Source organism: Cyprinodon tularosa, unplaced genomic scaffold (assembly GCF_016077235.1).
Source record: "Cyprinodon tularosa strain WSP-4 unplaced genomic scaffold, ASM1607723v1 ctg1159, whole genome shotgun sequence".
Lineage (NCBI taxonomy): Eukaryota > Metazoa > Chordata > Actinopteri > Cyprinodontiformes > Cyprinodontidae > Cyprinodon > Cyprinodon tularosa.
In genome coordinates this window covers 30,169-57,874 of record NW_024037958.1, presented here as the reverse complement: position 1 = coordinate 57,874, position 27,706 = coordinate 30,169, and the positions used below count along the sequence as shown (strand labels likewise).

The 27,706-nt window shown below is 37.9% G+C and overlaps 1 protein-coding gene across 1 annotated transcript; it reads right to left on the bottom strand.

The window, feature by feature from the left end:
- Positions 1 to 524: 524 nt before the first annotated feature.
- On the bottom strand, positions 525 to 17,715 carry LOC119797501 (gastrula zinc finger protein XlCGF8.2DB-like). Its single transcript, XM_038306593.1, has 2 exons — positions 17,680 to 17,715; positions 525 to 1,859 (listed from the first exon to the last, which is right to left on the bottom strand). The coding sequence occupies exon 2, from the start codon at positions 1,699 to 1,701 to the stop codon at positions 697 to 699; it is 1,005 nt and encodes a 334-aa protein (XP_038162521.1). The 5' UTR covers positions 1,702 to 1,859; positions 17,680 to 17,715; the 3' UTR covers positions 525 to 696.
- Positions 17,716 to 27,706: the final 9,991 nt, after the last annotated feature.

The following is a 27,706-nucleotide window of genomic DNA, read 5'->3' as shown; positions in this document are numbered from 1 at the left end:
AACTGAGCAAAGCACATTAAATCTGTCCTAGCTTTGCTTTTGCATCTGAGGATATTTTCATCAGAATAAAAGTCTGTTTCTGGAATATAGCCAGCCGATAGCTTATCATTCAACTAAAAGTTTCTTGGTGTACAAAATAAAACTGGAGTTTTTTTTCTTAATAAATTCATTCAGAAAAAGATATGCAACACCAAGCAAAAGTTGCACAGTATGGGTCTGCCTTTTTTCCCCCCTTAATTTCAACATCTATAACTTATCAATTGCTTGTTCTATGGACAGCAAACCTGCTTCATCTGTAACCAAGATGTTGTCGTTGCACTTTATTATGTTTATTCCCCTCATTACAGAAAAATTTAAAAATCATAAATTTAAAAATCTTTTTTTTTTTGTTAGGGCAACATTTTGTGGCCATTGAAATCTAATTTACTCAGGTCCAAAATAATGAACTTTCAAATGTTCACTTCCAAATATTCATCCAGCAACTGAGTACAGGCTTTACTATATAACACCTAACACCTATCTAATAAACAGAGCTGTTAATTAATGGCTTTCTCAAAACTTGCCTCAAAAAAAGGACTTTGACTCGTGAGTTTCTCATGTAATGAGGTGAAGGAGTTTCTAGATGGACATTTTATCACCAGTCAAACATGGTAAACACCTCTACATTTCATTCCTGTGGCATCTAGCTGCTGTGACTTATTCAAAGGGCTTCACACCTGTGTGAATTTTCATGTGAGTAGTCAAATTACTCTTTTGAGTAAATTTATCGTTACAAATGGTACAAGAAAAAGGCTTCTCACCAGTGTGAATTCTGATGTGTTTATCAAGATTAGATTTGTCATTGAAGCCTTTTCCACAGGACAGACATTCAAAAGGCTTCTCACCTTTGTGAATTCTCATGTGAAAAGTCAAACTACTCTTCTGATTAAATTTAGTGTTACAAATGGTACAAGAAAAAGGCTTCTCACCAGTGTGAACTCTGATGTGTGTAACAAGATTAAATTTGTTAGTGAAGCTTTTTCCACAGGACAGACATTCAAAAGGCTTCTCACCTGTGTGAATTCTCATGTGAGAAGTCAAACTACTCTTTTGATTAAATTTGTTGTTACAAATGTTACAAGAAAAAGGCTTCTCACCAGTGTGAATTCTCATGTGAGAAGTCAAACTACCCTTCTGAGTAAATTTCTTGTTACAAATGTTACAGCAAAAAGGCTTCTCATCTGTGTGAATTCTGATGTGTTTATCAAGATTAGATTTGTTAGTGAAGCTTTTTCCACAGGACAGACATTTAAAGGGCTTCTCATCTGTGTGAATTCTGATGTGTGTATCAAGATGAGATTTATTAGTGAAGCTTTTTCCACAGGACAGACATTCAAAAGGCTTCTCACCTGTGTGAATTCTCATGTGAGTAGTCAAATTACTCTTTTGAGTAAAATTCTTGTAACAAATGGTACAGGAAAAAGGCTTCTCACCAGTGTGAATTATCATATGTGTATCAAGACAAGATTTCTTTGTGAAAAATTTTCCACAGGACAGACAATAAAACCTCTGACCTGTGTGAGTTCTCGTTTGAACCAATAAATGCTCTTTTTTAAGAAAGTTTTCTCCACATGTCAAACATGGGAAAGGTTTCTCTCTTGTATCTTTAATCTCGTGCATCAGAACAAGCTGCTCTTTCTGCTCACTTATGGGGAGCTCCATGGTTTCCTCTTTTGTCCAGGGATGTTCTGGCTTTTGATGCTCTTCTTTAATCTGCGGATGTTCCGATTCCTCTTGGTCCAAACTGGCTTTCCTCTCCTGTCCACAGAGCTGCTGGTCAGAGAATTCCTCCTCTTTTCCAACATAATCCTGCAGGCGGTCTGGAAAGACAAACACAGCAAACACAGCGTTCTATTGGTGGTTAAATAAAGGACACCTCACATAAAAGCACCAAACTCTATCCTTGAGGTTGAGGAGCGAGTGGATCCTGTCAAGCAACCTGAAGATATGAAGTTCATTCTGGCCTAAATTTATTTCCCCACAAACAATTATTAAGGAAAGTAAAGCATTTACATCCAGCACCACAGTGACTGTCTGGAAAATGAGGAAGTAATGAGACACCCTAAACTCAGCAGCGCTTCCTGTACACCTCTACCTGGAAGAGACAGACCCCAGCTCAATGTGTCAAAGGTTGAGCTGATTTCCAAAAATGTTCTAATGAAATTTCTCCACTGTTAGCTTGGAATAATCTAATCCAGGTTCAGGCGTCTGAGTGTTTTAGTTTTTAAATTAAATCAAAAGATTAAAGATACTTAAGCGGAAGCTTTTTTTTTTACATTGGGCCCTTGATTTTACGTTATTACATCATGTTCTACTCACCCATATGAGTTATGTGTCATTTGGAGCTGTTCTGAAGATATTGCGTTAGGTTATATATAAGTAACGTCTTCCTATGGGCAGACGACTTGAAGGCACAAACTAAACTGTTCATAATTTATTCTTTATGGTACGCCAGCATTCATAATATGTAGGCGAATGACTACATATTGACATCCACGTTTTTTTTTTTTTTTTTTATATTAGGGATACACAATATAATCGGCCCCCTATCGGTATCGGCCTGTATCGGCCTTAAAACTGAATATCGGACATCGGCCACCCCACCGATATTTAACCCGATATTTGATCAGCTTCTGAGTTTCTAAAGTCTAAAAAAAAAAAAATAAATACTACTTATTCTTCCTCAAAAACTTTTTTACAGACTTAAAAACTTCTAAAGACGAGGGAAAAAATATTGATACATTAAAATATCACAATATCTTCATATGCTGATATATTGCCATTTAAAAACACCATGTCAATCTCTTTTACTAATGAAATATTGCAATATGTCATCGTTATGCTACGAAATCCCCCGAAAATTCACAAAATTTTGCCATATGTTTATATGTTGATACATTGACGCGGTATTGGTCTATTTTACTAACAAAATCTCACAAGAATTTGCAAAATATCATGAGAGTTCGTAACAGAACGATGAAATTTCACGAGATTTTGAAAGTAAAATAGATACCGCGTTTTTAAAAATCAATTTGATATCAGCATATGAAAATATATTTGAGTATATTATTTTCCAAAGTGTCAGAAATGGATAACAAAACTGCTATTTTCAATGACTACTTATTTTTGTCCAGCTTTAACATCAGTATCGATATCGGTTATCGGCTACATGATTTATTTTAAAATATCGGCATATCGGATATCGGCCAAAATCCCAATATTGTGCATCCCTAATTTATACATTTTTAAAACAAAGCAGCGCCTGTATGACGCCGGACTGGAGTCGTAATAGGAAGCCCGGGCGGCTATGCTCTACTTCTTCTATTAATTCGGCTAGCTAATCTGAATCGTTCAATTCCATTTCAAGAGCGAGACCTTCTGTGGTAGTAGCACAAGACCTCTTCCAGGCATGTGAGTAAAACTAGCAGCAGTTCAGTGGACCGGATGAATAAACGGTAGCTGGCGCATGAACAGTTTAATTTGTGCCTTCAAGTCGTTGCCCATAGGAAGAAGTTACTTTGATATAACCTATAGGAATAACTTCAGAACAGCTCCAAATGACACAAAACTCATATGGGTAGAGTAGAACATGATGTAATAACGTAAAATCAAGGGGCCAATGTAAAAAAAAAATGAAGTTCCCCTTTAATATGCAAAAATTAAAGGTGTCACCTTTTTACCCTGTGGAATGTTATAACTTAACAACGATTTTGAGTCAATTGATCACATCACTTTTTGAGCTGCAATATGTTCATAGGAATTAATTAGAATATAGATTTTGATTTTTTCTCAATGTAGTTAGAGATTACCCTCTCTGAACCATTACTTTAGAGCTGTGAAAGGTTTTCAGTGAATTGTGAATTGAATTCTCCTCACATATAAAGCATTCAATGGTCAAACTAGATCTTATATCAGATATCAGGTCATTCTCTATGTTCCTAACAGAGCACTTATCTGTCAGTCTCCAGATTTACTAGTGGTTCCTAGAATTTCTTGAAGTAGAATGGGATGCAGATCTTTTAGTTATCAGGCTCCTCGACCATGGAACCAACTACCAGTTTTAGCCTGTGAGGCAGACACCATGTCTGCTCTTAAAGGAATAGTACACCCAAAACATGATTAGCCTTCATTTTCTACTCACCCCCATGCTGAACAACACTCTGGAGTACTTTTTTGATATCTCAAATGCATAAGCGCGCATAAAGCGCATAAAGCGCGCGCCAGCGCGTTCAGGACGCTACGGAAGCCGGCAGACCAAACCAGATGAAAGTGCGCATTCAGCGTCTGCTCTGCCGATAATGCAAGCGTAGAAGAAGAAATGTGCTGTTTACCTGTGCAAAGAAAGAAACAACGAAAGAAAAATGTCTGAGGACTTCAGTGTTGAGGAAGAGCAGGAGTTCTTTGCCGAGCTGAATGCGCACTTTCGTCTGGTTTGGTCTGCCGCGGTTTCCGTAGACTCGTGAACGCGCTTTTAGGAAATACTATACACTACTGTTTATGCTCTAAAAACATTCTAAATTACTTTGTTTCGAGTAAATTCTGGATGCTACCCACTCAGGACACTTGGAATACATTGGACGAGCAGTATGGAGGAATATTGACACGTTTTTGTGGACTTTTATGGACCTTTCTGTCTCGGGCACAATAGACCTCCATTATTTGAATGTCAGCAGACAGCAAAAAGCCTCCCAGATCTCCAGATGCATTTGAGATATCAAAAAAGTACTCCAGAGTGTTGTTCAGCATGGGGGTGAGTAGAAAATGAAGGCTAATCATGTTTTGGGTGTACTATTCCTTTAAGACAATGCTTAAAACTTTCCTTTTTTAAAAAGCTTATAGTTAGAGTGGCTCAGGTTATCCAGAGCTATCTCTATAGTTATGCTGCTATAGACTTAGACTGCTGGAGGACATAGGGACCCCTTTTCAGATCACTACCGTGCCGTGCTATCAGCAGACCTGCATCAGTTAACAGCTAGCTTGTTAACTATCTCGAACAGAAACCTTTTCTGATGTTTTAAAATATACATTTCAATACACAATCCCATTTCTTCTAATACAACCACAGTTGATGCAAGTTGGAAATCTGCCACTATGCTGTAGAACTGTAAGCCCTGCAGTTCCGAACAAAGGATGATTTTATTCCTTTTTTCAGATCAAACTTGTAGTTATAACCTTTCCCATTTTGTGTTGAGCTGTCGCTTGCCAAACTACATCCTGAGAGTAACTGTTGTCAGAAAATGTAGATTTATCTTCTATTATATAGTATTTTATCCTATTTACTCACTATAAAAGTTTTCACCCAGTCTGATTCATCTTCAAGGCCACACCATTGTCTGCAGGATGGTGTTTGTAGACCAGACATAGCTTCTTTCCATAACAAGCCAGATTCTTTCTTAAGGTTTATTCATAACATGTTACTGTCAACCAAAGTGTCTGCAATTTCTTTTGATTCTGACTACTTTCCATTGTTGTTAGTAAGGGGGAACAAATTCTGATCAGATCAAAACAGGTGCAGAATACAGTGCCGTTAGGGCTGTATGATGATCTCAGTTTATTTAACTAGCATGCATAGTTGAATACTTTTTTCCCGCTACAATTTGGCCTTGTCGAGGCAGAATTCTCCTTGACTGCTTTTTTCCGAGGACAGCGATTGTTAGAAGTGTCAGGTACCACCTGGAGGAAGCAGTCTTCCAGCCTCAATACCCCGTTAGAAGGTTAAGGGAGTGAGGACTTAGAGGCTAAAAAGAAGGTATGGTAAGAAGATTTACGGGTTTTGAAAAAACAACAAAAAAAGAGAAAAAAAGTTTCAAATGATGAATGGAGCCGAGGGGACTTCAAAGAAACTCTCAGCTCCAGAGGGAAATGGGTTAAAATTAGAAGGCAAAGGGCAGTGTTTAAACCTGATACTAAAAACATTTAAACTGTATGATATATTAAACTTACACTATATTAAGTAATAAGTTAAGGAATTTTAATTTCAATGGTGCTTTTAAAGAAACAAAAAATTTAAACTCTTACAGGAAATTAATAACTCATAGCCTAAAAAAACTATTAAATTATTACAGAATGAAAGTAAGTAGGGCATAAAATAAGGTGAAATTAAAGCTTGTAAAATGGAGAAAATAATCCAAAAAACTAAATTACATTGAGAAAAGTATGTTGAGAAAAAGGCCAAAATTTGGTGATGAGAAAAGTATGTGGTGAGAGGAAAAGTGACTTAAAGTGGCCGAAGGATAAAGTGGGGCGACTGATTAAACGACATTCCTTTCCTGAAAAAGGTTTTCTTCTTTTATATGGTAAAGATAAACAACTTGATTTTTTGATTCATTTCAAACACTGAAACTCTTCCTTAAACTAACCACTTTTTTTTTTTTACTCCCTGCCTTTTAAACTTGGACTCCCTGAACGGAGCCGCTCCTTGTGGAATTCAGACCCCCACTCCCATCACCCCGCCACAGAAAGACAGCCTGCTACAAGCATCAATCTCCTGCCACCCCCCAACGCACACACACCGTCACAGCAACCGGATGGAAATGATGAGTTAAAATAAGAGGAAACAAGACAAAATGGAGGAATTTCATCTGCTCTGAACCCCTGACCCTAATAACTCACCTGAGCTGCAACTTGCTCCCCAATGTGTGTGTGTGCAAGAACCATGAGGACAGAGACACTGGAGACATTTTTTTTGTCGGGAAACAAGGAGGAGGTGAATTAAAAATAAGGCTTTCCTTATCTCTGCTACTAAAAAAATTTTTAATTAATGAAATATTTGTTCTTGTTTGAGAAGTGGCTAACCCTGTTTAGACTGAGGTGGGGGAGCTCCAGGACTGAACCCGCCTGGAGGCAGCAGTCAGTAAAGGGTAAAGTGATCGAACATATATTTTAGTTTATTTTCCATTTCCATGGACTTCCAACTATTCAAGAAAGCTTGGCAACTCTCTCTTGCTGACAGACTGACTTTCTTGACATGACTTTTATCTGTGGGAAAATGAGGGTGATAATGTACGGTCTGGTTGGCTTTCACTAAACAATGATTGTTGTAGAGTCAGTATAATCATTTCTGATCAAATTAGATCCATCCTTAAATATCTAAACCAAAAATTATCTTTTTAAAACAAAAAGAAAAAAACTCAGCAGCAACTACCTTTCCCTTCAGGACTGGAAAAACAAAAAGTTTATTATCAGGCCTGTGGTTGTTTAAAAACAGGACGGGTCTGGTTTTGTTCATTTTCTGCTGTCACCATGTTCCATAATGTTATGGACGGACCTGGAGATGAAAACTTAGGCAAATCCAGAGAGAGAAAAGGGTCCAAACATGGTCTGACACAGTAGTAGAAAAATGTGCACAGGTTTTAGTCACAAACCAAATTCTCTATTTCCACAACAGCCACTCAGAGATATTAGCTTTATGTTGGAATAATTATGTACAAGATACTTAATGTTTGTTCTTATGATGTATAATGTGTGGCATATTACTGTTCCAGAGAGGTGTTGCACAAGCATTATAGGTCTACTCTCAGGAAGTATTGCTCAAGCTTAACGAAACCAGGAGGTTCTCTGGTTTCTCGGACCATTTGACCGCAAGACATTTAAATGCAAATTGAATTGTATTTCTTGTTTCCTAGGCCTTTAGCGCAACCTCAGCCTGTCTAACTAGGGACCCCCCCTCTGACTTTAATAAATAACGAGGAGAAAGCTGAAGACCGGCAGAGTGGGGTGGAGTTGTACCTGCACGGTCTCTTCCTACTCTCCTCGCGAGTAAAAATAATCTGCCTTTCTTTCCTTGTTTTACAGTGTTTTAGGTGTTACCTGACACTTTATCTCTGCATGATTTTGTGGTATGTTGCTTTGTCCCTGTGCCATGAATGTCTGAGGTTCTGACTAAGACAGAGAAAAGGGGTTGGCTGCTCTGACTTTGAAAATGTAAAAAAAATAGCACCTCAGTGCGCCCGCCACAGTCTCGTTTGGGCCCGCCACAGACTGATATAGACAGAGAGAGAAAAAACAACAACAATAACAACAAAAAGATGTGTCAGCTTATCAGACCATTCCACAGCTGTACTTTCATACCACCCGTAACCCAAGCGACAGGAAGACTGCGCACCACGCTCATAGATGGTCTGTGGCGGTTCTACTCCCCAGGAGAGACCGACTCCAAGCGACAGGTATATTTTTTTCTAGGCGCGTGTCCCGCCCTCCCCTATATTTAGCGGCTTTTCAGACCCCTCCAGAGACTCTTTTTCAAAAAAAGTGACTAGCGACTAATCTAGCGACTTTTCTGGTGTCACTGGCGGCTTTAAGAGACTCTTGGGTGAAAGCACGTATCGTTCCTACTCTTCCTCCCGCAGCAGGTGCTGCCGTGGGGCGCCTCCCCCATCCCAACCCTGCAGGAGTCCCTCTCAGCGCTGCAGTCAGAGCCACAGCATGTTTACCCTCAGGGAGCGAGCATGATGTAAATGTAAAATGTTATTTGGTCTAAAATAAATTACTGAATTTGAAATGTTTTATCTTAAATATCAACAACAGTCACTTAATCAACTTGTCCATTGTGTTTTCCTCTCTAAGATAATGATTTGTAGGCTCCTTAGTGGACCACAAGGGAAAAAAGAAAAAGAAAATAAATAATAATAATAAATAATAATAAAAAATATAATCACAGATGTCTGGGGGACAGTAATTCGCCTACATGTTATGAATGCTGGCGTACCATAAAAAATAAATTATGAACAGTTTAGTTTGTGCCTTCAACTCGTTGCCCATAGGAAGACGTTACTTGGATATAACGGAATATCTTCAGAACAGCTCCAAATTACACAAAACTCACATGGGTGAGTAGAACATGATGTGATAATGTAAAATCAAGGACCCAATGTAAAAAAAAAAAAAAAAAAAAAAAAAAAAAAAAAAAAAAAAAAAAAAAAAAACGGCGTCCCCCTTTTTGTGGAATACAGAACGCTTAAAAATGTGCAAAACCCAAGAGGGTCAGAGGCTCTCCCACCACAGTCTCCTAAAATCCTGAGGGAAACACTGCACCTAATAGAGAAAAAAGAATGAATAACATATTCCAATAGGATAAAATCTTAAGTAATGTCACTTTAATCTGAATTTGATTTTTCTAAATGAAAATCTAAGAGAACTTGATTTCCCTTTCCTCCAAAAATATTAATACACATGTATATCAATTAAAACTTATGAACAATGAAATCAGTGATTTTCATCCCTTAAGTGTTTAAAATAAATGAACCTTACAGATTACAAAACATATGGGATGTAGTTTAGAAAAATTCACATAAAATACATAAAAGCTATGAGTTTATTAACTAAAATGGCAGATTTGCAAAAACAAAAAAAATTCCTGACGATTTGATTCAAAGTGATACATTTTCCTGAGAGAGTGAAATAATAATGAGTGTGTTTAAAGAGAATGAAGCATAAAACCTACTTAATGGATTTAAATGTAGGATAAAAAAATGTAAAAAAAAAAAAAAAACATCCTAAATTTCAGAAGCAGGACTGAAATAGCACCTGACAAAAAGTTATAAATGGATGATAATGCTTTCTACTGGGACATAAAAGGCGATTAGGAACCTAAAAACTTTCCAAGGTTATTGAAAGCTTTAAAATGAAGTGGAGGATCTTGAAGTGGATCTGCTGCTTTATGGATCCAGTGAAGGTGTTTTAGGAGGGGTGTTACACAGTTCTCTGAATCACACTTTGACTTTTAAAGAGCTCTCTTATTTCTCTGTTTTTCCAGACATCTTGGCTGCGAGTCTAATGCCCAAAGCACGCACATGACACCAATTCAAAAATGGGATTAAATTAACACATCTGATATTACAACCCTTCTAGATGTCGTAACCCAATAAGAAAAACAAGCTTACAGTAGCATATTGCCTCACCGCCTTTCATCTTTTGCAGACCCACGTTTTTCTACAAGATCTTGACTCCTGGACTGTTTAAGATCTCAAAAATACAAAACATCCCAGAAAGCAGAGAAAAAGACGTGAGTTCTTACAGTTCTAACTACGGTACCAGGTAGCATTTCAGCAGTGGCTGAAATGCTACCTGGTACCGTGGCTGCCTCCTGCAGAAACTTACAGCATGCACTGGTGTGGTTCAGAGCACAATGTGAAGCAGCCGGGATGAGAATCAGTCCTTCCAAGTCGTAGACCATGGTTCTCCACCATAAAAACATGGCTTCCCCCTTCAGGTTGGAGGAGACTTCAATAATCAGTGTTGGATATTTATACTCCATCTTCTTATTTCTCCATTTAAATCTCACATTATTTTAAATAAGTTTATTATATGGAAATATTAACATTTTGATTAATAGCTTCAAGGACATGAGATCAACTGACTCAAAATCAGTGTTGGATCATAGCACTCTATTCGCTTCAAAATTTAGACCTTTAAGTTTTGCATTTCAAATCTTTAACATCTAATTTTATGCATTTTTATATGAATAAACAAACAAATCAGTGTTGGATCATAGTTCTCCATTGGCTTCAGTAACACCTTTGATATTTTTGCATTTCAAGTCTATTAATAGCCTTTATAGAGTGAGTTTCCAGGTTTAGTAATGAAGTGACACAACATCTATAAGGGATCAAGGTGCTGCTCTGGTTTCATGAGATACGCCTTTTAGTTTTATATGAAGTTTCTAAACATCCTTTTTTTTGTATATAGGATAATTAAATATCAATAAAATAAATATCTAGGCCTACACTTGTATTTTCAAAACAGAAAGTCGGTGCATGACGTAGCCGTTTTCTCTCGCCGTGTTTTTACTGTAAAGTCTGTAATACAGGAGCACTAGAAATAATGGAGGGGCTTTCTCAGATCGCAGTGTACAAGAGGAATAAACAAGAGGCTTAATTGGAGCAAATGTACCGCAGTGAAGTTAGTTTCAAGTTGGATATTCGATATTCGCGCTCCGCGGGCCAAGCGGTGTTTAGCTCACGGCTGATCCGATTTATGTACGCTAATGTCGGCCAGCAGTTCACCACCGCTCCCTTCCCAAGCGCTCGGTGCTTCACTTAGGGACCGTCAACAAATTTGCGAACCAAACAGTGCTGACATAAAAATATTAATAAATGTCTTTCCTTGTGACCAACTGACATATAAAGTGCTAATTCATGCTTTTACATCAGATAAATATTTTTTTATTTAAAAGCTATAATCAATATTTAAACTATTTAAATATTAAATAATATAATCTTTTCTTCAATAGCTCCCAGGTCATGTGACCTATTGACCCAAAATCAGTGTGAAATTGTTCTACTAGTCTCTGTAAATGGGGCACACTCATTTGATTTTCATTCTAACTTATTATTTTTTTTAGGAATTTGTTTAGTTCAAATTTAGTATTTTTTGTCAATAGTTTCCTAGTTTAAAATTGTTCCGCTAGTCTGAGTCTAAAGGGCACACTTATTTGTTTTTCATTTTAACCATTTTTTTGTTTTTTAATCAAATGTGGGACTTTACTTCCATAGATTCCAAGTTATGCCACCTATGCAATTGCAGCTAGTTGGTCTTTCGCAGCAGTATAGATGAATGATGATTCAAATTTTAAACAGTAAAGGTTTATTCATCTCTTAACAGTATAAATCTAAACCAAAGGTACAATTACAACGATAAGTAGTGTCTGCTCTGAAGGATGAAACCAATATTCATTTATTTAAAATTTGATGTTATCTAAAATAATTAAATGAAAAAAATACCAACACACACACACATATATATATATTTATATAAGTTTGTTTAAAATATTTGATGTTTTATCCTTATGCACTAAGCACCTTTATGAAACACCACAAACAACTCCCACAGCACATTTCCGTGGACCCTCCTTTAATAGTGTGGACAAACAGGAAACACAGAAAAAGAATTGAGTCACTCCATCTTAGCACTACCACACGTAACAGATTGTACACAAAGATGTGCTTTAGTTGTAGTAATCAGTAGCATTTACTTCCTTTCACTAACAATTTTCCTCCCCTCACAGGTAATCACCTCACTTCTCATTGAGCTGTTGTGCAGAGCTACAACAATAAGATTAGGGCTGCAACTAACGAATATTTTAAAAATCGATGAATCGGCCGATTATTTTTTCGATTAATCGATGAATCGGACAAAAAATATTTTTTATATTAACCTCTCTATTCCAAAATAAACATTTTAGACTAGGCTATATTGCCGATATTGGCAAAAAAAAATGCGTATCGGCAATGCATGTAAAAATGCCGATCCAGTTTTTTTTTTTTTTATCCGGTCCGTATTTTCCAGTTTCGGGAAAATGTCAACCGTGTGGGATTATTTTATCCTGCACGATGTGTAGATGGAGACTAGATGTGGAGGAGATTGGGGAGTATAAGGCATTTTTGTGTAACTATTATTTGCACTGATTTTTTTTTAAGCAGTGTCTTTTTTTTTTCAAGAGTAGAGTCCTGATTCTAAGTTAATAGAATATTTTCCACTCTTGTCTGTTTTGCATTTTTATTAAAACTTACAGTAATATAGCAACTTTAACTTTACGGTTTTACTGCTCACTGTGCAATATTAGATTGCTATTCATAATTTTGTCCAGTTTGTGTTTATCTCTTAATAGACAGGTAAGTTTGTAGTTACCAATCATTGTGTTTTATTCAACCCCACCTAATTCAGCTGGCTAGATGTTATCAAGAGTACTAAAACCCTTTTCAACATGAGTCTTACAACTAAGGCTAAATACTTTAACTTAAACTTAAATACATGCTCGGATAGGCTGGTATCGGCCAGTATCGGTATCAGATCGGAAGTGCAAAAACCTGGATTGGGACATCTCTATTTTAGACAGAACAAACAAGCACACAAGTACAGGTTGCTCATTAACTGTACTGGTGCAATATGAAAAATAAATGTTTGTTAAAACTACGCAAACTTACATGAGAAATGTAGCTGTACATCCACAAAATATAGGCTACTTTGTTTCATAAAGTGCAAAAAAAGACATTTTTGTTTTTTTAAAGCTCCTAAGGGGCTCAAACAATAGGTCCCCCCATTTCAACAACTGAGTTTTTTTTAGACTAGAAGAGTTCTGCCTTTTAAGACAGGAAAGTATAGCAGTTAAAATTGCTGCTTGAGAAAATACTTAACCATAGAGATAAAAATAGCCTGTGATTCAAATTATAAATTGTATTTGGAATAAAAATGAGAGAACTAGGGGTGCTAAAAAACACATCCTCCAAAGACAGATATTTACATGGGAATGTGGCAGATAATTAATTGACATATTACTGATCTTGCTGGATTGTATTCTGCTTTACTTCCATAAATTGCAGGATCTTCTTTACTTTATCTTTGCCGGAAGATTTAAACTTTAAAAGCCTTGCCCTCATAATTTGCAAGTTAATTTATTTATAAAGTAAATATAAACGCTGCTTAAGCTAATTCAAATGAAATTAAAAGTAAAATAAGTAGCCAACCTTATCACTGTCTGTAACCTACTAACAAGGTAAGGAAAGCATCAGATGAGCTACCTGAGAAACTAACGTTACGTTTCCCCACTTTAAAACGAAACAAACATGGTTACTCATCCTACTGATCAGCTCTCTTCACTGCCATCGAAGACTCCAACGTGTTTTCTTTTCAGGTGCTGCATCATAACAGTGGTGCTTCCGCGCCATGTTCATTTGATTTTACAAAAGTTGCATGTTATGTACTGCGCTGAAGTACATAAGAGAGAAGTTAAAATACATGCTGAGATTGAAACTTCGCCCAAACAGTGAACATACGACACAGATTAAAAAATAAATAAAAAATCGTGAGTCTGTGGATAATATAGACAACAGCACCACCTTCAGTGCAATTGTCCCATTTCCATATAAGGTATGAGACTGACGGTGGTCTGTCACTGACCTATTCTGTTTGCTGCAGCGAAGTCCTTCTCAGATTAAGCTCTTCAGCTAGCTCTTGTTAAAATGGGCCGTTTCAGGAAAGGGCAAAGCGATAAAAATAAAAATCTTTGGCAAACAGCAGGAGGCATTGATGCCATTACGAAGGGTTTCATTTCTTTAGGCTTTACGGAGGCAGTTCCAACGTATGAACAATGGTTCTCGCTGGTTCTTTATCTTTTTCAAACCAATAATAAAAAATATTGAAAGTGGTTGAAGGTCATTTGGTATTCAGATCGCCAAGGAGTACGGACAAGGGTACTTCATGCAGGTACAGTTTATTTTAGTGTCAGGGTTTAGTTATGGTTTGGGGACCCATATGCAGAGGCGGAGAGGCTGAGGAGATTTCTTGCAGTTTAATGGGGCAAAAACAGTAAACAAAGGCAGGAATCCAAAAATCCAACTAATAATGAAAAGCAAACCAGAACTATGGAGTCATCTGGGGAAAAAAAACACGATGAGCCAGGGAGAGACGAGGTAGGTGGACAACAGCATGGGAGGACAGCAAAGACAAGGAACCAACAAAGAGTGAGAGCAGAGGGAGAGCATATATAGCTGAGTGAGACAAAGGGAGGACTAACGAGCTGACAAGGAGCAGGTGTGAGAGGAGACAACGAGGGAGCTTATTTTTTGATATCTAATGTGCCCCAAATATGGAGAGCAGTTTAACTGAAAATTAAATAAGCAATAATTGTCTTAGTTCTATTTATTTATTGGTGCCTGCCCTATGCAAAGCATAGTGGGAACCTATTGTTATTCTACCAATAAGGGTCTCTTTATTTATTTAATTTTTTTATTTATATCTTTATTTTTACACGAAAAGAACACTCTGCTGACTACACAGAACAAAATACCATGAAGGACAGGGAACAGTCAATGGATAAACGTGAATTCTATGTAAAACAACCACAGGCAGGACAGCAAACAGGATATGAGGATGAAAATGAGGACATAACAGAGTAAAGGATAGAGGATCAAAATGGGGAAAGAGCAGAGGACCAAAATAAGGAAAGAACAGGGGACCAAAATGAGGAAAGAGCAGAGGACCAAAATGAGGAAAGAGCAGAGGACCAAAATGAGGAAAGAGCAGAGGACCAAAATGAGGAAAGAGCAGAGGACCAAAATGAGGAAAGAGCAGAGGACCAAAATGAGGAAAGAGCAGAGGACCAAAATGAGGAAAGAGCAGAGGACCAAAATAAGGAAAGAACAGGGGACCAAAATGAGGAAAGAGCAGAGGACCAAAATGAGGAAAGAGCAGAGGACCAAAATGAGGAAAGAGCAGAGGATCAAAATGAGGAAAGAGCAGAGGACCAAAATGAGGAAAGAGCAGAGGACCAAAATGAGGAAAGAGCAGAGGACCAAAATGAGGAAAGAGAAGAGGACCAAAATGAGGAAAGAGAAGAGGACCAAAATGAGGAAAGAGCAGAGGACCAAAATGAGGAAAGAGCAGAGGACCAAAATGAGGAAAGAGCAGAGGACCAAAATGAGGAAAGAGCAGAGGACCAAAATGAGGGAAGAGCAGAGGACCAAAATGAGGAAAGAGCAGAGGACCAAAATGAGGAAAGAGCAGAGGACCAAAATGAGGAAAGAGCAGAGGACCAAAATGAGGAAAGAGCAGAGGACCAAAATGAGGAAAGAGCAGAGGACCAAATGAGGAAAGAGCAGAGGACTAAAATGAGGAAAGAGAAGAGGACCAAAATGAGGAAAGAGCAGAGGACCAAAATGAGGAAAGAGCAGAGGACCAAAATGAGGAAAGAGAAGAGGACCAAAATGAGGAAAGAGCAGAGGACCAAAATGAGGAAAGAGCAGAGGACCAAAATGAGGAAAGAGAAGAGGACCAAAATGAGGAAAGGACTGAAGACCCAAATGACAAAAGGACTGAGGACCAAAATGAGGAAAGGACTGAAGACCCAAATGACAAAAGGACTGAGGACCAAAATGAGGAAAGGGAAGAGGACCAAAATGAGGAAAGGACTGAAGACCCAAATGACAAAAGGACTGAGGACCAAAATGAGGAAAGGACTGAAGACCCAAATGACAAAAGGACTGAGGACCAAAATGAGGAAAGGACTGAAGACCCAAATGACAAAAGGACTGAGGACCAAAATGAGGAAAGGGAAGAGGACCAAAATGAGGAAAGGGAAGAGGACCAAAATGAGGAAAGGGAAGAGGACCAAAATGAGGAAAGAGCAGTGGACCAAAATGAGGAAAGAGCAGAGGACCAAAATGAGGAAAGAGAAGAGAACCAAATGACAAAAGGACTGAGGACCAAAATGAGGAAAGGACTGAAGACCCAAATGACAAAAGGACTGAGGACCAAAATGAGGAAAGGACTGAAGACCCAAATGACAAAAGGACTGAGGACCAAAATGAGGAAAGGGAAGAGGACCAAAATGAGGAAAGGGAAGAGGACCAAAATGAGGAAAGGGAAGAGGACCAAAATGAGGAAAGAGCAGAGGACCAAAATGAGGAAAGAGAAGAGAACCAAATGACAAAAGGACTGAGGACCAAAATGACGAGAACACAGGAAAGAACAGAGGACAAAGCAGAGGACAAAAACAAGGAAATAACACATGATTAAAATGATGCTAAATGTCAGAGAAATCCAAAAAAGACAATGGACAGAAAAGAACAACATAAACACAGCAAAAGTGACTACAGACAATGCAAAATAAAATAAAGATAACAAGGAAAGAGTGGGAAAAAAATCAAACCCAAAGATCGCCAGTCAATTACGTCACCCTTGGACTGATATATCATATGATCAATTCAACAAAATAAATCCACGTTGTACACTTTCTTTTAAATATCAGCATATGAATCTCAGCAGCAGCCATTAAAAAATGTGTCCTTTTTTTTTTTGCTCGTGCGAAATGCACTTTTAATGGATGCAATGCAATTTATACTTTTAGAAAAAAAACATCCCAAAATCAGATGACAGGGAAATCTATTTTACTGTAAAACGTCTTGGTTTAGTGACACACCATAAAAAAGAACAGAGATTCAGACCAGCAAAATACTTTAAAAGAGGCAAGATAGCCAAAGCTGCAACTAGCTGCAAATGCATAGGTGACATAACTTGGAATCTAAGTCCCACATTTCAATAAAAAAAAAATAAAAAAAATGGTTAAAATGAAAATCAAATGAGTGTACCTCATTTACAGAGACTAGTAGAACAATTTCACACTGATTTTGGGTCAACAGGTCACATGACCTGGGAGCTATTGAAGAAAAGATTATATTATTTAAAATTTAAATTGTTTAAATATTATTTATAGCTTTAAAATTCAATAAAATGTAATTTATCTAATGTAAAAGCATGAATTAGCACTTTATATGTGAGTTGGTCACAAGGAAAGACATTTATTAATATTTTTATGTCAGCACTGTTTGGTTCGGGAATTTGTTGACGGTCCCTAAGTGAAGCACCGAGCGCTTGGGAAGGGAGCGGTGGTGAACTGCTGGCCGACATTAGCGAACATAAATCGGATTAGCCGCGAGCTAAACACTGCTTGGCCCACGGAGCGCGAATATCGAATATCCAGCTTGAAACTAACTTCACCACAGATTTTTAAGCACAACATCGTGAACTCACTATCAACCGGAAGTTAGCTTTAGCTTAGCACGTTTTAAGCAGTTTTCCAATCAGATGAGGCTAAAATCCACAGTGTGCATCATCAGGGAATCGTTTCTATCAGGTGTTTCCTACCTATCCGGTGTAAGATGATCTGGGGGATCCTGCTGAAATCCAGCAGTAGATGTTGATCGTCCATCTTTTCCTCCGAATTGACCAAACTCCCTTTAAACTCCGTGAATGTTTCTTCAGCAGGAGTTAACTGCTCGGTGATAAACTCTCCTTGAAGCTGGACTGAAGACATTCTCACTGCAAACACTCCCAGATTATCAGCCTCTCTACAATGACTCCACACACAAGCTAAGCTAACGCTGGTAATGCTACCCGATCCCTACCAGCAGCTCATTGCGCATGCGCGCCACCATCTACATCCGGGTCACCCTCGATTTTATTTTGAAAAATCAGAGGATCATCTTATAGATGTGGATCTAACTTTGCTGTTTAAACGGAAAAACAAGGAGGATATTTCTGATTCAGTTATGCTGCAGCAATATTCAGATAATAAATATTATGGATATCTATTTATATATATGTTTATATCATTATATTATGTATATGTTTATATTATTGATATTTGATGCTTCAAAAGATTCAATAACAGGAAAAGAGTTTGTTTTGTAGTTCCAGAATTTAATTTTAAATCAGGTCAAAGAGTCAGTGATGGAGTTTTAGTGAACAGAGGAGAAATGTTTGTGATTATATTGACGTTAGAATAGATTGTAGAAATCCATCCAGTCAGAAGTTTAGTTTGCCCTGATTCTAGTTCATCGTTATATTCATTTAAATACAATCATCTAGACAGCAGACCTGATATCTAATTAGGAATTCATCAGTTTTCCAGAATTAATGGGATTAATAGTTTATTTTATATGGATTCCTTCTTGGAATCAAAGGGAATGGGATGGCTGATAAATGTGACTTGGACAGATGTTATTTTGAACACACAAATGTATAGAAAAATAAATTTTGTTAAGTACAGCTCTCTAGACTTTCTCTTTTTTTTAAATGCAGCCTTGATAGCAGCAGTGATAAAAACACTGTCATGAAAAAAGTGATGTAAACATATAACTGTACAGTTACAGTTCCAACATTCAGGGTTTTTTATATTTTTTATAACCCATTTTACACGACATTCAGCAGTCTAATGGCAGTGGGGCAGAAACTCTTCTGGAATCTGCTGGACCTGCATCGGATGGTTTGAAGTCTCTTCCCAGAGGGCAGCAGGGAGAACAGTCCATGGTGGGGGGGTGAGGGGTCATTGATGATGTTACGGGACATGCAGCGCTGGGATGAAATGTCTTTAATGGAGGGAAGAGGAGCCCCCATGATCCTCTCTGCTGTTCTCACCTTCTTCCAGTCTGAGGCGTTGCAGCCTCCACACCACACAGTGAGACAGCTGCTCAGAACGCTCTCTATGGTGCTTCTGGAGAAGGTTAAAAGTGTTGTAAAAAAAACCAACGTAAAAAATACGATATAGAGGGAGCCAGGCAGTTCTTCAAGAATGAAAACATGAAAGCTGAGCAGTGTGTCAGCGTTCACGGCAATGAAACGAAACAGATGCAAAACCCCATTACATATTTCTGCAAAATATACAAACAGAAATTCGCCAAATATAAGAGGAACATCATAGTTTGGTTTAAAGAAACCCTTTTAGTTTTATAAAAATTTAGTTTGGTGCAAGGATTTTACAACGTGAAGAAATAGAAATTACAACATATGCCAATGATGTGCATAACAAGGAAGGGCTATATATACTGCATGCATCATTTAGGTAGTTAAAGGAATAGTACACCCAAAACATGATTAGCCTTCATTTTCTACTCACCCCCATGCTGAACAACACTCTGGAGTACTTTTTTGATATCTCAAATGCATCTGGAGATCTGGGAGGCTTCTTGCTGTCTGCTGACATTCAAATAATGGAGGTCTATGGTGACCGAGACAGAAAGGTCCATACAAGTCCACAAAAAACGTGTCAATATTCCACCATACTGCTCGTCCAATGTATTCCAAGTGTCCTGAGTGGGTAGCATCCAGAATTTACTGGAAACGAAGTCATTTAGAATGTTTTTAGAGCATAAACAGTAGTGTATAGGATTTCCTGAAAGCGAGCACATGCGCGCTCACGACGCTACGGAAGCCGGCAGACCAAACCAGATGAAAGTGCGCATTCAGCTTCTGCTCTGCCAATAATGCAAGCGTAGAAGAAGAAATGTGCTGTTTACCTGTGCAAAGAAAGAAACAACGAAAGAAAAATGTCTGAGGACTTCAGTGTTGAGGAAGAGCATGAGTTCTTTGCCGAGCTGAATGCGCTGGTTTGGTCTGCCGGCTTCCGTAGCGTCGTGAGCGTGCATGTGCGTGCTTTCAGGAAATCCTATTGTCCTCTTTCTCTCTTTCTCCCTCTTCTGATCCAGCCTGCTTCTGCTCCTGCGCTCAAAGCTGGGGCCCACTGTGGCCCACAGTGGAGATGCGGGCCCCAGGGGAACCAGATCTCCAGAACCATCACGGATAAGTCAGATCCTTGCAGAACCAAACTGCTGCAAATAGACCTTTTGCAGGTCTATTTGCAGCAGTTTGGTTCTGCTGCAAATAGGGGGGGGGGGGGGGGGGGGGCGGTGGGTTCAAAAAGTTTTACTAAAAAGATTCTTTAAAGCTTTATAAAGGATAATAAAGTATTGGTAAAGAAAGCTCTCAAAAACTTGGATGTAGTTCTGTGATCATTTTGATTTAGGACAAATAAATAATTTAGGTTATAAAAAAGCAGCTTAAACATTTTTTAACTTTGCCCATTAGATGGTCTGATCATACACATAATGTAAGTTACTATAAATTATTTGGATTTGAAGGAGTTGCTCATAGCGAAGGTGTCGCTACGAGCAACAAGTTTGTTAAGGAAAGCAGTATGGTGTTAGCAGGCCTTTCAACCGAGGACCTGTTAAGAAAATTTAAGAAATAAGGCATGGACATCTCATAAGGAGAAGCACAGAGATTCAGAGATAAGCTCTAAATTGATATAAAGTGCCATTAAAATCAGCCAGACAATGTTTGCAACGTTAGCATTGTCGCTAGCTCGCACTAATAGTAGCATTAGCGCGAGCTAGCAATGATAGCATTGGCAAGAGCTAGCTCCATTGTTAGCATTAGCGTGAGCTAGCAATGATAGCATTAGCAAGAGCTAGCAATAAAGTGAGCTAGTTCCAATTTCAGCATTAGCGCTATCTCGCACTTCTCACTCAATAAACGTGCTAACATTCAACCAACTGTAGAATTTTATTTTTGGCTTGCCGCGCCAAACTTATAAATTTTTCTTTACTACAATTGTATGAAGTCATGCAAGTCAATAGTTAATATTGTCTCTTTCAGGTTAGCCGCTTGATTTGCCATTGCTGTATTGGGCCTTTTTACTTTGGCATAAAATTAAATGCTTTCAAAATCAAAATCATATGCTAAGCTAACCTTAGATATGGAATATATTCTTTGGTTTAAGCATTTCTCTTTCAAGAGGCAACTGAAATTTAATCAGTTCTTGTCCAAGCAAAAGGACTCAGTGATATGAATCACTTTAGAACCTGTGTCTCCAGAAGAATTGCAGCAAGGTGCTTCTTAAGCATCATCCAGGTAGTATTAGGGCCGGGCTAGAGATTTTTTATTTATTTTGAGAATAAAGTTGTAACATTTTGAGAAAAAAGTTGTAATATTACGAGAATAAAGTGATCATACAACAACCCATTTCAGAAAGAAAGCTTCAAGCTCCGACCAGCAGATGACGGCCGACCAGCTCCACCAGCAACCTGAGTCCACTTTGACGTCCTGAACAGTTTGTATGGAAGCAAATCATTACCATATTTCAAATGAAAAAGCATTTTCAGAAATGCTTTTTCATTTTAAGAATGTGGCTGCATTGTTTAATTCATAAATGAAATTAGTAATCAATAATCCTTTTTGCATTTTAATTTTCTTCTTCAAGACTGTTCATCCTTTTACTTAATTAAAATGAAAAAGAAAAAGACATTTGAGATTTATTTTTCAAAATGTATCCCAGCAAATATATACCAAAATTAAATTTGAAATGTAAAATTTGAAAATGAAAAAGCATTTCCAGAAATGCTTTTTACCGTCAAAGCAATTATAAGCTGGGATAAGCGGTTAGTGAGGTTTTTTTGGGATGGAGGGAGGGGCCAGAGTTACGTATTCATCACTGCAGTTGCAAAAAGACAAGGGGGGGCATGGCCCTTCCTAATCTAAAAATGTATTTCTATGCAGCTCAACTGCATTACTTGTGTTGCTGGTGTGATCCTGGATATTTTCCAGATGGAAAGAGATTGAGACATGCATCCCTGGATATAGTATTCAGACACTCATGGGAGAGCACACTATACCAACTGATTTAATAGTGTTTCTTGACCCAATAACTCAATTCACAGTTGAAATTTGAAATAATGTAGCAAGACAATTAAAGCTGAAGAAGGAAAGAAGAATATTAAGAAGGTTAGCCCATGACAAAGACTTCAAGCCAGAAACGTTTAAATATTGGATCAATAGAGGGCTTACAGCTTTTTGTAATTTAATTAGTAACAGGGAAATAAGTTTTCTATATATATATACATATAAGGACAAATTTTGGACTTGATAATGGAGAGTTCTTTTAACACCTACAACTAAAAGAATTTTATAATAAAGACAGATGGAAGTGATCCTAATGCGTTTCTGGAGACAGTGTGTGGTGCATATCAACATAAAACTCGAAGAATTATCTCAAAGCTGTATATTAGCCTAATGTCATGTAAAAAAATAATACAACTCTGTATGTCAAAGAAAAGTGGGAAAAAGAAACAATGGTCACAATTTCAAATGAAGAATGGTATAAAATCTGTGAGAGGACTCAGAGTTCAACAAATTCACTAAAATGGAGGAAATTCAACTGGAAAATTATTTTTATTTGATTCTTTTTCATGCCATCTATTAAAAGTAAACCAGTGCCCGCCCAATAAATGTGTTGGAGTCAATGTGGCACTGCTGACGCCAACCATGCACATGTTTTCTAGAGATGCATTGAGATAAAACCTTTCTGGTCTTCTATCCACCTCACTCTGTGCAAAGTACTGTTGTATTCTGTACCATTTACTTTGACCACAATGTATCTGGGCCTTATGTTTAATGTGAAAAAAGATGATCAGTATTTGGTTAAGTTATTACTGTCAGCGGGGAGGAAAGCAATAACAAGATGATGGCTCAGACCTGAGCCACCCAACCGTACTCAGTGGATGGACATTGTGGAGGAAATATTCACTATGGAAAGAATAACCTTTATTTTAAGATTGAAAAAAGCTCAATATAAAGAAAACTGGGGAAAATGGATAACATATAAATTAGCCTTGGAAACTTTCTGACTTTTGTATCACCAACACTGGTTGCTGTCTTAGGTTCTAGTTTTCATTTTGTTTTGGTTTTTTACCTTGTTGATGCTCAGAGGGCTGAGATCAGTGCATTGTTTCTTTAAATGTCAAAAACAATAAAGATAAAAGTGGAAAAAAAAAAGTTCATTAAATCCAGTCACTACTTCCAAGAGCTCATCTCACAACTTAATAACAAACTTCTGATGGCAGGCATGGATGAAAAGCTGCTGAGTTTGGAAGTAGAGAACAAACCAATGTTGTATGATCCTAATTATCTCTGTTACAAAGATGCACAGTGAAAAGAAATGTTTGGGCAGAAACGTGTGATGGATGCTGATGGTGAGTTTTAATTATATCATTAAATTAAATGTTAATTTCCCCATGTTTCGCTCCTATGAATTTAATAATAATAATAAATAAAGTGGTGCATTCTCTCCTTAAGCCCAGAGGAAGTCCGACTGGAGAAAGACGGGAGGAACCGCGGAGGCTGTAGTCTTTGCACAGGTGGTCTGGAGTGTGGCGGTTGCGGAGGATTGTGGGATTTCGATGTAGTGTTGCGCTCTGCTAACAGCTGTTTCTTTGTGCAACATAAGCGCTCTTTCTACTGTAATAACATTCTACACGCAACACTTCCCCCTCATTCATAAAACTGTAAAATCGGGGACATTTCCGGGGACAGCTTTAGTCAGGGACAGGTGGTCCAAAACTGGGACTGTCCCCAGATATCAGTCACTGAATTTTTAGGTCCATGTTTTAATTTCTAATTTATTTGGAATTTTCCATTTTTTGTGTTATTCTTTTAGGTAATATGCAAATTGATTAATTGTAATTTAACACTAATTACTATTTTAAATGTTTTTACAAAACACATGCAATGTATTTCAGCAATATTAGAAGCAATAAATTCCTGATTAAATCTCAAATATGTCTTACAGATATATTTTTCCCATACATTCTCAAAGAAAAAACCGATCTCTTTATCATGCTTGGAGAGTTACGTCTAATTTGCAAATATCTGTTGTCAACTGAACCACTTTGTACAGCAAGCTGAGTGACTTTAGCTGAAAGTATACTGCAATCACATATGTTATTTTATCTAAAATTTGATTTAATTTACACTGCATTCTAATTAATACTGTAAGGCAGTGTAATGCTGTATAATGCAACACTGCTGCATTATGTATTAATGCAAAAATAATCCTGAATTCAAAACCATTGTCACTAAAACCAGATTTAGTAGTCATTGCCACAAAAGGTAATACATTCTTTTGAGACATTTTGTCAGAAAATGGGGCAGTTTTTCATGTACACAATATATATTATTGCTATTAAAAAATATCTCTAACCAATCAGTGCATTTATTGTAATTGACATCCATTTAAAACTCTTATTTTATGGGCCCTAGATATTTTAACCTTTAAAAATAAATGCCAAGATTTGGTCATTATCCACCTTCTTTGCCTCAAACCTCAATAATAATCTTACAGGTTGTTAAATGTTCAACAGGAACATCAGAACAGATCAACAGTTTTTTGTTGTTTTTTCTTTGCGTGGAACGTAATAAAATGCTCTGTAAAATCAAAATGGAGAATTTTTCTCTTAATGTTAAATGAAAGAGCATTTGATCTATAAATATAATGTAAATTGGATATAAACAAGATATAACTACCTAGACTTTGATATTAGCATACTATTCTAAAATGTTAGAAATCCTCCTCGACACACAGTAGGTTCTCTTGCAGAGCAAACTTAAGAGGGTTTGTTTGTTGAAATTCTTATCTAAAAATCATCCTGAAAGCAATGACATTTTCAGCATCACAGAGAGAAATTAGATTTTAGTGAGGTTTAGTTACATTTTTAAACTACAATATTTCAATTTATTACTGAAGATCCACTGAAACAGTCAAAGCACCACAAAATAAATGTCCCTTTGCTGTCCAAACTAGGTCAGAAATATCGGCTTACAAGAAGATAACAAAAGATAATATAGATTTTATTGGTCTCACAGTGGAGAAATTAACTTGTCACATCGGCTCAATAGACAAAAGGAAAAGGTGCATGGCGTATATACAGTGCATCCACATATATTTACATAACAGCTGGAGCCTCTTATTTAACAGGAGTATTGCCTAAGTTATTGCACAGGGTATTAAATAGTGATTGCACATTAGTTATTGCACAGTTATTGCAGTTATGATGCTGCATTGTAAAGTGCGATAGCAGGTGGGATGAATGACCTGCGGTAGAGCTCCTTTTAGAAACAGGGTGTAAAAGTCTTTCACTGAAGGAGCTGCTCAGCTCCTCTACAGTTTGGTGCAGAAGGAGAAATGTTTTGTCCATGATGAATGTAAGATCGGACAACACACTCCTCTCAGCCACTTCCTCCACTGAGTCCGAAGTGCAGCCTCAGACAGAAGCGGCCCTTCTCACCAGTTTGTTCAGTGTCTTTCTGTCCCACTCTGTGCTGCCTGGGGCCCAGTAGACAACAGCGCAGAGGAGCGCTGATGCAGCCACAGAGTCATAGAAGGTTTTAAGCAGGGGCTGCTCACTCCTATCTACATGAACACCCAGGTATTTGAAGTTCTCCACAGTTTCTATGTCCGGCCCTTGGATGTTCATGGAGGAGTGAGGTGGGGTCTTCTCCTAAAGTTGATCACCTTCTCCTTGGTCTTACTGGTGTTTAAACACAGGTGGTTCTTCTCACACCAGTCCACAGAGTTCAAGATGACCAACCATTACTCCAGCTCATTCCCCTCTGACACAGCCTACAGTGGCCGAGTCATCTGAGAACTTCTGAAGATTGTAGGTGAAGTCTGAGGTACCGTATAGAGAGTGAAGAGAAACTGAGACAGAACGATACCCTCTAAAACCGGTGTTAGCATGTTACAAGCAACAAGCTCTGCTTCAGAGAGAGCTTTCAGTGCGAGCGCTAATGTTGTATCAGCCTATTGCTCCTGTCTGAAACCAGAAAACTTTGATATGTTGGGTGTTGGATTCAGGAAAAATAACTTTGCAAATAAATACAAATTGAGTCTGCACAGGAAAGAGGTTCAAGCCGCTTCTGCAGGAGCGGAAGGAAAAGCCCAACCCAACTTCAAGGCTTCCTTCTCCGAATCCCCTCCTGCAGCCGTCTTTTATTAACAGAACATAGCACGTGATTACAAAACAGTATTTGTTCTGACAAAACAATGGATCAGTTCATAAAGACAAGATGCTTCATCAGAATGACAAGGCAAGATGGATAAGATAATCGTAGGTTCTAAATTATCTCTAATTTATTTTGACCTTTTCCCATTTTAAAGAATTTAGTCCAGTACAAACACCTAGGGTATTCTACGCACTGGATGTTTATTCAGCAGGACAGCACCCAAACACTGTTGTGGTAATTTCTGCTTCTACCTTTTCAGGTGAGAAATTCTTGCCTCTGCATCCACAAGAGTTTTACTGTATTAACCCCTGCTGTTTTAATTTGAAACAGAACCTGAAAGGTTCAATTGTTTCCTGACACACTCTCACACAGTCACACACACCTATTCTAAGGCCTAAGATATTTTTTTATTTTAACCAACATAAACAAAAGACATTTATCGTGTACACTCTGGAGTCTCCAACTCCAGGCCCTCGCACGCACCGGATACCCAGATGCCGTATCTGCTATCCCTGCTGCGGCAGCTGCAAACCTTACTATCTCGAGAACAACACAGAGTCTCACATTCTAACGCACAGAATACCCAGATGCTCCATCCGTAAACAAGACTTGGTCTCGTCAAATATTCTTGCGACTACAACCAGTTATAGCTTTCACATGGTCCTAGACTAACTTTTGATCAAAAGCTTTCAGGCCTACCCTTTCGCTGCGCAGATTCAGTCCTCTGGGAGTCGTCACCAGGATGCCAAGGGCAGGGCTGGACCAACCTATGGGCCCCGTCCGGCGAAGGGAGGACGGCTGTTGACAGATTCTTGGCCTTGGTCCCACACGGTCCTGGACAATTGGATCTTGACTCCTGGCTTTCGGCACCAAAAATGTTGGATTCAAGAAAAATAACTTTGCAAATAAATAGAAATTGAGTCTGCACAGGAAAGAGGTTTAAGCAGCTTCTGCAGGAGCGGAAGGAAAAGCCCAACCCAACTTCAAGCCTTCCTTCTCCGAATCCCCTCCTGCAGCCGTCTTTTATTAACAAAACATAGCACATGATTACAAAACAGTATTTGTTCTGACAAAACAATTGATCAGTTCATAAAGACAAGATGCTCCATCAGAATGACAAGGCAAGATGGTCTCCTGACTGCATCACAATACACAGTGCAGCAGGCAGGATGGTCTCCTGACTGCACAAATGTTTCATAAGCACACATTAATTTTATAATCATCATTGATTAAACCTGACATTGGGTTTTTTTTTATCAAAGAACTTATGGTGTGGTGGTAGTTGTACCCATTTATAAAGTGGAAGAAAAACATGCTCATTTCATAACAAATATACAGTGGTAACATTGTTATTCATTTTGGTTCGATTGACTTTTTTACTTTTAGAGAAACTGGTAATAGAATAAGAAATAAAAAATGTTATTTTTGTTACCCTTTAATGCACATTTTTGAGGATTCAAATTATTATACATCCATCCATGCAACCATTTTCTAACACGCCTAATTCTGAGTGCGGTCGCGAGGGGGGCTGGTTCCTATCTCCAGCTGTCTACGGGCG